This window comes from Opisthorchis viverrini (genome assembly GCF_000715545.1).
Source record: "Opisthorchis viverrini unplaced genomic scaffold opera_v5_392, whole genome shotgun sequence".
NCBI lineage: Eukaryota > Metazoa > Platyhelminthes > Trematoda > Opisthorchiida > Opisthorchiidae > Opisthorchis > Opisthorchis viverrini.
Window position 1 is genome coordinate 31,973 of NW_008752052.1, and position 10,004 is coordinate 41,976.

The 10,004-nt window shown below is 44.0% G+C and overlaps 2 protein-coding genes across 2 annotated transcripts in view; one reads left to right on the plus strand and one right to left on the minus strand.

Annotated features, from left to right (window-relative positions):
- Positions 1-6,381: 6,381 nt before the first annotated feature.
- T265_10668 (hypothetical protein) lies at positions 6,382-6,816 on the plus strand (the record flags this gene model as incomplete). The annotated part of the gene is made up of 1 exon (XM_009177120.1): positions 6,382-6,816. The coding sequence occupies one exon, from the start codon at positions 6,382-6,384 to the stop codon at positions 6,814-6,816; it is 435 nt and encodes a 144-aa protein (XP_009175384.1).
- Positions 6,817-7,602: 786 nt separating this feature from the next.
- Positions 7,603-10,004, minus strand: part of T265_10669 (hypothetical protein) — a gene marked incomplete at both ends in the record, with an annotated part of 7,528 nt that continues 5,126 nt past the window's right edge. The window contains 3 exons of the mRNA XM_009177121.1: positions 7,603-7,782; positions 8,993-9,093; positions 9,125-9,351. Of these exons, the coding sequence (XP_009175385.1) occupies positions 7,603-7,782; positions 8,993-9,093; positions 9,125-9,351 (508 nt within the window). The remainder of the gene's footprint in view (positions 7,783-8,992; positions 9,094-9,124; positions 9,352-10,004) is intronic.

Here is a 10,004-nt window from a genome sequence, read left to right on the forward strand (position 1 = left end):
CTTTTCGTTGCAGATTGATTTGATGTGCAAGACGATGGCTCAAATGAAGGTTTCCACACTGTCAACAAATCGGAATGTATTATTGATTTTTAGCCCAAATTAGATAACGTTTTTTAATTGGTCATTAGAAGGCAACTGGATTCCCACGAGTTTCATAATTGCCCACAGAGATCAAACCAAAAGGTGTATTGACCAATTATTCGAGTAAAATCGCTATTTTTCACGCCGCCTGCACCTGGCCCGAATCGCAGGTCCGCAAACACGAATTGATTTTTTAACTAATTTAATTTGTTCAATAAACCCTCGGGCAAACCGAATGCCAAATGTTTCAAGGAAATTGTTACAGATTGATTGCAAATTCGTTTGGGTAAAAGAACATGTGTTCCATTCACATTTTTCTGCTTATGAATGTAGAATTTGACGAAGCATTTAGAATTTTACCTCTCACCGTGTCACAAGTTTCTACCTTGTCCACAGTTCATATTCTCATACACATTCTGAATAGTTCTCATCTACAATCCACTTATTTTTTTCGGAAAAAAACTCAGTCAAGACTTAATAAGCCACGTTCACAGGGTATTGTTTTTTCTCCTTCTGAAAAACCGAGCCTATGAACGAAAAAAGGACGGGAAAACGCAGGTAAAACCCCGACGCGTGAGGATAATGAGGTCTACTAAAAGCCCAGGTCTTTCGAGGGCATATTTTGCTTGCTAATAACTTCGCATTGTACACGGAGAGGTACGACATATGTGGAGTGTCGTCAATAGGTTTGCTTGCTCAGCTCGTGTTTTTATTCCCTCACAGTGTTAGAATTTTTTGTCTACAACCAAGAACACCAACAGCAAATTCAAAACGCTCTTGTTCCAAAAAAAACACTTGAATTTACAATATATATTGAATTATTTTTAAACATTTTTTATTAAACAGTCTGCTGAAATTTATGGTGAATTGCAACATCATTTTTGTTCACCGTTCTTATCGGTTTCGGCTAGATTCAGCCAGGTGGCGTTTGAAGTGTACCACGTGATCAGCGTAAAAATATCCAACCTGATTACAGGGACAAAAACTAAAATCAGACTCGTTCTTTGGTGCTAACTAAACTGGGCTCGAAAGGTGAACAAGAGCTCTTACCATCATTTAAACCGTTCCTGGGGGTGCTCTGAGCTTCCCAATCTCATTTTAATTTAGAAACAGCAGGGATCTGTCCAAGACAACTGGAGAGGGTCGGTGATAGTGCCCATTTTCAAAAACGGGTCTCGTATTGAGTGTGGTAGACACAGGGGGATCAGCTTTCCCATGGCCGTAACAAAACTGTTGGCGTCTCTTCGGCTTTGTCGCCTTATGGTGACGCGTCAAACACTGACTGAAGAGCAGCAAGTGGGATTACGGCCTTGTGGAGGTCCTAGAACAACATCACGCCACAGTTATGCTATTCCTGGATTTCCAAGCCGCACTCGACTCGTTTGACCGGTGTGTTCTTCTTGATACGCTTGCCTATCAAGGATTGCCACAGAAGTTTGTGAACAGAATAAACTCTTTGTATTCTTAGAGTTCCGGACGTGTGAGAGTGTGCGGAGAGCTCCCCAAAAGCTTCCGTAAATAAAGCGGTGTGCGTCAGGGTGGCCCACTCTCTCTATTCCTTTTTCACTTCATGATCGATGAGATAATGAATTAGACGCTGGAGGGCCTTCAAAACCGCGGTGAGGCAACCCTTATCGACCTGTAATATGTGAACGACATCGTTCTCGTCTTCAAAGAGAAAGAGAAGGCGCAGGTGTTTTCGGATGAACTGATATCCACTTCGCACTTACAAAGTGTAACGTCAGGCTCGTGGAAATGCAGTCACTGAGCGCTCCACTGGACACTGTGGAGCGTCTTACGTATCCTCGATATTGTATTAGTTTTGATTTGATGACACATGTAACGTCAGGCTCGTGGAAATGCAGTCATTGAGCACTCCACTGGACATTGTGGAGCGTTTTACGTATCCTCGATATTGTATTAGTTCTGATTTGGTGACACCGATGAAGTCGATGAAGGAATCTGTATCAGGCTACAATGCGAGCTGTTTTGTTGTGTGGCTGTGAGACTTGGCCTGTTCGCTCAGCGGAACTGAGACGTTTTCAGGTGCTCTACAATCTTTGTCTCAGAACCATAGCTCGTATGAGCAAACTCGCAACGAGACAATTGGAAACCAAGCATTTGGTTGTGCAATGGATGATTCAATTAAAGAGTGTATCGAGCACTAGAAGCTACATTGGTTAGGCATTTTATTGCGTGTTAAACCACCGTTTGCCGAAGACAGCTATATTTTCCGTGCCCAAATTAGAGTAGCGGATGCAGAAACGTGGCCAACCCTTTACCTGGCAGAGGGGTATGAAAAAATTCACGAAAAGTTTGGGTGCTGTCGGTGCCACTCGCCTTCCAGGATGGGGACCTCGTGATCCCTACTGCATCTAGTTAGAGACACTGCAATATATGCCTGCCAACCGACATCAGTGGCGTTCTTACTGTCAGTATCTATCCAGATTACCTGTCTGAGTGTCTGGAGGTGTAGGCACCTCGGACTGATTGTGGTAATCTAGCACTATGTCCGTTCCTCGTACACCTTTATTCTTTGCTTCACAATAAAGCTTTCGGAAAAATCATGGTTGTGTGACATAGAAGCATCGGTGTTGAACATTGATGTCATCCTGTCGATGATGATGATGACGGCAATGTTAATAGCAGAAGCTGAACAATAGCTTCTTCTGACAAACTGAAGCGATTTGTATAACCAGTCACCCTTCAATGGACATTTCTAGCCACTCCTATGGTGGGTCCCGGAGAACTGAATTTAATGCTTTATACAGGCACTCATCGACGTAGCTGGAAGAGTTGAGCTTGAGTACTCATTCCATGTACCCTTCTCAACGCACCCCCAAGTTTGGCTTTACGTCAAAAGTAAGTGAAAAACGAAACAAAAACGAATCGTGCGGAATTGAGTCCATATTCTACGTTTCATATCTCCTCGTGACAAACGTATTATTGCGTAGTATATGATTTTTGTAACGAGACACTACTCACGAAGCAGCTGAAAGAACCTTGGTTACAGTAACGCGTTTCGCCTGCTTGGGATTCTTCAATTAGCGACACACTTCGAGTTTTTGGTAAAACCTATTTTCCACCAACAAAACCCGCTTTGACCCCTCGTTTGTGATTGTCTCCCTCAGTGAGATCTGCAGCTCAAAGCCGCCTCACGTTTTAGTTGTTACGACATTCGAAATTCGCAATTTTATTTTCCTGAATGAGACTACCTACAAAGTTGCTGAACGATTCGCACCAGCTCACGATCGTTTCGGCTCTCCTTGGGTCTTATGAGGTACGTGCTGTCTCTGAGTCCAACTTGCGAAGTAAGCGAAGTAGAACCGTTGTCAGCCGACTGCAGTCCACTGCACGAATGAACAGGACGGAACAAAGAGACAAGACATTCAGTTTCTCAACAATTTGTGCTCAACGAGCGACCAGCTGAATATCTCGTTTCTGATATGAGTGCATCGACATGATGAGCCCAAAGCAGAACGAAACTGGTCGCAAGTTGCCCAATATAATGGGTCAAGAAAGAGAATAACAAACACGCCTTATTCTCTCCCGTATTTTATGCGATACTCCAACTGAGAAATCTTGTTCCTTCCACATGTAGGGCTTCCTGAGATGACGAGTGGACCAAGCATAGATGCACAAAACGTACAGAAAACCGAAAGATATTTCTAGACCAACAGACCATGAATGCTGGCCAAATTTTCCAACGCAGTTGATTGAACGTAGGAGTTTTGCTTCTAGTTAAACATCTCAAAACATGCTAGTTTGAAAGACCACTGCTTGACCCACTAGACGCACGGAACAAACAACAGAATAGAAAACCCTTAAAGAACAAATTATTTCAAAGAACAGTTTCTGTTCTACAATGGAAGTCTCATTAATTTCCTCCCCATTACACTATTTTTCACTGACTGTATATTAGGAGAACCAGCTCCGAACGTAACGGGACCACATAGCAGCCAATGGATTAAGCGTTTTCTTTGAGACAAATTTCATTGGTTGCTTTTCAGTCGTCCTTGCCAGATGAGTTGTAATCTTAGCATCACTTTCTTGACCCGCTCGTACGCGATAGTGATCAATAGATCAGCCGGTTCGCACGTTCATTGAATTTTTCTGGTTTGGTCAAGCGCACCAGGCGATCACGTGGCTATCCAGACCGGGGTTCACGGTAATAAGAAGGCATTAAGGAGACTGTGGTCCACAACACTGTATAAATTACTACACTCTGGGAGATATTGAGACCCATAACTAGGCACATAAGACCGCATGACAACAGCCAGCTGAGTAGTACTAAATAGAGAAACAGAGGCGATTTTCTGAAATTTCCACTACAGCCTAATCGGTCAGATCATGTAGGTGGTATGAAAGACTTTGTTGCGTAAAACAACCAACGTAGCATAATCGAGGAACTATTCCGTGAATCTGAATGTCGCATCAATCGCAGATTGCAAATCAACATGAGGTACAGAGTGAGTTTGGTTATATGGGGGCTCCTGAGCAAAAACCGAATACGCATTTGCAACCCTTCTTTGAAGCACAAACCGCGCTTTATCATCCACTCTCCTGTCTTCACTCAAAGATGATTTCAAAGCAGAAGCGATTGATTGATTGATTGATTGATTGATTGATTGATTGATTGATTGATTGATTGATTGATTGATTGATTGATTGATTGATTGAATGACTGATTTCGAACCAAGTGATCAGAGTACAGTTTGAAGAGGATTCTCGTGAGAATGCGGCGCTTGAACACTAGAGCTCCTCCAGATGTACGAAATCCAAGCATGGGGCGGACTTCCTCCGGAAATTCACATCATTGTGTAAGAGCGGTCGTGTTTTTGTCAGCGGACAATCAGGGGCATTCAACACCTTGATGTAACCGTTCGCACGTAGAAGTACACTACCAAAGCGGTTCACAAAATCAACTGAGATGAAGGAATTTTATTACAGTCGAATTTGGCACCCTTGAATTAAATGAGTTCAAACATTTCAACTGAATCCACTGATTTGAGTGTCCTAGAATACGGACAAAGAGTGACAGTTAAAAAGTTTTGCGCATGCGGTATTTTCGGGTATCAATGCAGCACAAGGTTCCTGAAATGATCGGCGCCTGTGAGCGGAACTAATTGTCTCACGAGCGAAAAATATCGGTGATTTTTTCTTGCAACATACAAAAAGCCGGGTGGTAAATTTTGAAGACACTTTTTGTTTATCTATCTATCTATCTATCTATCTAACTAACTAACTATCTATAAAATTTACATGCATCACGGTGCCGTTCTACCGAAGCAGAATATTCCAAGTCACTTTCTCGAAAAGTCAGGTTCAAGGACTTGGAACAGCGTCATCCAGCTTTTATAATTGATATCGAAGTACACAAAGACCTAGTGATCCAATGTCGCCTCTAGCGGTGGATGGTCAGTTTGTGAGTTGCCTTACTATGCTGTAGCGTCTTTCTCAGCGGGATAGCCGTCACACGGACGCTTAGGGCGGTTCACATTCTGGTTCTAAGTGAGTATGTCCTCAGAATTGTCGTCGGTGCCGAAGATTGATGAACTGTTGGACCCGGGACCCTTGGCAACGTAAATGAATAGTCTGTCTATTAACTACGTGACGTAATTATTTGTTTCCCTATTCCTCAGGCTAATTCATCACCCTTCCGGTGAATGCTCAAGTTTTAAGACAGAACTGTTCTATTTTATACAAGGTCGACTCTTCCTCAGCCATTTTTATATGGACGATTTTTTCACTTTCATTACTGGGCTTGTGGTTGAAAATTTGAACAACCTCGTTTAATTTGTCCGATAGTACACTGCTCTTCGTGTGCCATCCTGTGTTGCTAACTGCCCAGGGTTCATTCTAGCCGTAAGCCTTTCTTTAATTCTCCTCACGATTTACTGTTAATTTCTTATAGAATCACGGTCTACCTATCTATACTGTCTGCCCACGTCTAATTCAATGAATTATTTACTGCCCAATCGCGACTACTGAAGAAACGCAGGTGAAGTTTGTGGGATTCGGTTTCGCCACAATTATTACTGACCGTCCTTTGGTGAATTAGACTACACGTTACCTGTCAGATAGGACACCTACATCGTGTGTTTAGGCTAATGAACCAATTCCCTGCTTTGAGAACATGGCCTTAGAACAGAACAGTACACTGTCTTTTAGAGGTACTTTGACTGGTGACTGCATATACCTGTGGTAGACAATTTGAGCTAAAAAGAATATACGACTCGGTGGCATGAGATCAAATGGTCGTCCTGCAGGCGTGCGGTTCCGTTCAAAGACTAATTCCAAATGTCTCTGAAGGACGAAGTTAAGCTGCACAAAAGGACTGCCGGCGTTGGCGATTCGGACATACATTCAATGTCTCTCTTCGTCATTTACATTGATGACGGAGTCGAAAACGTGTACGCTTTTCTGAAGGTCAACTCCTGTGACAAGAAATTAGTCAGGTCTTCTCAACCTTTATTTCGGCTCAAGCCGGAGTGCGTACTCGCCGATGCAATGGATCACATGCTGAAAGTTGCTCAAGGTGAGATATCATTGGGGCAGGCGAGGTTTATGTGCCACGTGATAAGGAGTGTTTCCGGCATCAGCGATTCTCTGATAGCTCGCGGAACCGACTATTTGGTGAAAAAACAAAATTTGACGGCCTCTTTACGGAAAGACAAGATACGAGAGGAGGCTTCTCTGCTCATCTATGCTGAACTACCGGGTGACCGTCGATGAGTGTGCAAACAGTATGTGTATACAAATTGAAAAGGTAATCGATGGCAAACGGGAGGAAGTTAGGGGGACGGAAAAACCTAGGGCATGTGAATAGTCATAGTGTACAATCATTTTCTGACAGGTTGTATGGAAAACGTCGGATGAAATGTGCAGAATAACGAGTAAGGTGTTAGCTGACTTAGACAAACGGATAAGTGATATTTACGAAAGTATTTCGGTGTACAAAATAACTCATCATCTGACTATAAAAGTAGATTTGTTGAATTCTTCGGGGCGTATTAATTTAGTTGAGATGACAACGCCAGTATATTTTCGGCATTAAGCTTGGCGGATTTGACCTTCGTTGCCATTTGAGCCTGCAATAGCCCCGGGAATGTCAACTCCGTCTCTACGCAAGCGTGAGATGGACCAAATGATTAGAGCGCGAATTTACTGGCCGGAAGGTCCGTGGTTCGAACCCGACCTCTGCCACTCGACTTCTCCTGTCTAAGCTAGGGCGACCTGGCAGTATCCCAGTCCTCATACCTCCTTCGTATGGCATGGCAGCTTGACACCGAAAGGATGCTACAGCTGGATGAGCAAAGCTGTAGCCAATCTCTTATGTCCACTGAAAGTTTGGTTTATTGTTCTCTCAAATCAGTCGGCGTTTGACAATTTAGAACGTAGTAAACCAACAGTAGCGTTATCCGCAGAGGTTCCTCCGAGTGAACAATGTTCCAGGGTTCAAAGAGTACTTGTAGACAGAAACGGTGACCAAAAGACTGGATCTGATGAATTCCCGCCAATTTAAGATTGCTTGCTGGAGTTACTCAGTGTGTTCTTCGAAATGACGGGAGTAGTTGGGCTAGCACGTTCAAGGGAGTGGGAGCGCATGAAAATCGGTAGATTTAGAGAATCAGCGAGTTCTACCAATTCCTCATTCATCAGAAGAAACCGCCGTCCCAAATTGTTGGTCTGTTCGCCGAGCTTGGCAGTTGGATTGCAAACATTCCATCACCAGTCGAGGTGACATCGTCAGTGCGAGATTGAGTGGGTCATCTAATCCTGGGCCGCTCAATCATGCACTGATGACGTCACCACGATTGGTGATGAAACGTTCGCAATCCAACTGCCAAGCTCGGCGAACAGACCAACAACAAAGCGGCGCAACCGAGCTACCTACATTCCACAACACTGCTTACCGCTGTCCCTATTATGTGAACTCGGATGTAGACAGATATCTGGTGTTCCGCCATTGTCCGGGATAGACCGAGTGGGTTTGATCGATTCAAATAGATCAGGAGCCTTAATAGAGCTACTCTGTCGTTGGTTGGTCGTTTCAACGCACGCGGTCGCCCTCCTCACAGCAGCATGTGGTCAAGACAAACCTTGTCCGATGGAAGGCCTGTTTCATTCCTCCGAGAGTAGTGCCGTAGTGTCTAACAAAATACTTTGGTTGAAGCACCTACTAGGCCAATCTCCGGTATTTTTTTCAACCGATTCAGTATCGGGAATAGTAAGGGGTCTTGTAAAAGGGAAGCAGTTGGTGAGTTCATCGGAGTACCAACAGCAAATGAATTTCACAGCTTCTTTCCAGGAAACTCCACTTAAAAGTCACATCAGCATCAGTTGAACGTAAGTTTGTTGAAAATGCCACATCTAGGAATGATGGGCACCGGTTTTAAAACACCCAAGATTCACCTGACCGAGTCAACCGCACTACCAGTTGGGACGTACAATTATTTGTAGAGGTTACCCAGTCCCCAACTAAGGTTTCCAATCCGCGAACTAATTGGGGGAACTGAAAAGCCTTGAGGTATCGCGTGACCGGTTCATCCAGAAATGGTTTATTCGACATAATGTTTCGAAGCCACAACTCTCGCTTCATTAGAGCTGGCCCCTGTTCTGATGTCGTTCGAAATGTTCGCATCCTGAGGAGTTCTTTGATATACCGTTGTTCATCGAGTCCGATACAAATATGATTTGTGTTTAGACCCAAAAACGATTGGAATAATCATAAAAGACCTGGTTCGAGACTCTGGGACACCAAAGTGGACAGAGTGTTAGATATCTCCTAAGACAGGTATGACTGTCGCACGACTTGTCGCTGAGTAGGTTGAAGGCTCCTCAATCTAGCAGAGCTTTTCGAATCAGTCTAGGATGCAAGTATTTACAAGCAATCAGTAAGAACACTGACGTTCGTTTCTATGGCCCATTTAATACCATTGTTGCTGGACAAAAGTGCGGTATTAATCCAGCAGGGGACGAGATGGACCAAATGGTTAGAGCACGGATTTACTGAACGGAAGGTCCGTGATTCGAAACCGACCTCTACCTCTCGACTTCCCCTGTCTAGGTTTGGGCAACCTCACAGTATCCCAGCTCTCGTGCCTCCTTCGTGTGGCATGGCAGCTAGGCACCGGAAGGGTGCTACAGCTGAACGAATAATCCAGCGGAAGGGCACCTAATGAAGGATGCTGGATGGGACATGGACTGTAACACATCTTACAATATGCTTTAGAGTTGAGAACACTCTCCGTTAATGGTGAAAACGAACTGCATGTTGATGCCATACACTATACATAAAGTTACTGAAAACTCTTCGACAGTAGAAATCGGTTTCGCCATTCTTGAGGCTCATCAGGTAGGCGCAGTCCCCGAGTTTCCTTCAACCTTATGTTCTACCTGAATGTGCCGTTTCAGACCACCTCATGTTTCAGTTGGTACGATATTCATCGTATCGGACGTAATATACTACTCATTAGGTTACTGAAAACTCTTCATCAGCTCACGAACGGTTTCGCCCTTCTTGAGGCCCGTAAGTCGTTCAACCTCAATCCCAGTCCACAGGAAGATACCTCACAACCTTAGAATGGACTGTACAGTGAAGCAAAGTGAAATCATTTGCAAGGTCATTTGCAGCGGTCGATGTTTGAAAATCGTTTGCTCCCTTCCATAACCTACGCATTTTCGTGACCCACTTTTGGCCCCCAACACCATGTTGGGAAACGAACAGTTACTATACTACTGTCACAGTAGAAAATGACAATATACGTGCACTGTCTTTTTGGCGTGCCTACTGCTTGGTCCACAATTTCTGTCTTCGGGTCACGTGCAAGCAAGGAAACGAAGATATCAATCAAGGTTGATTTAATTCATCAAACCCATGATCAGTTTGTTCCGTACGTCGGCGCATGATGACCGGTGTA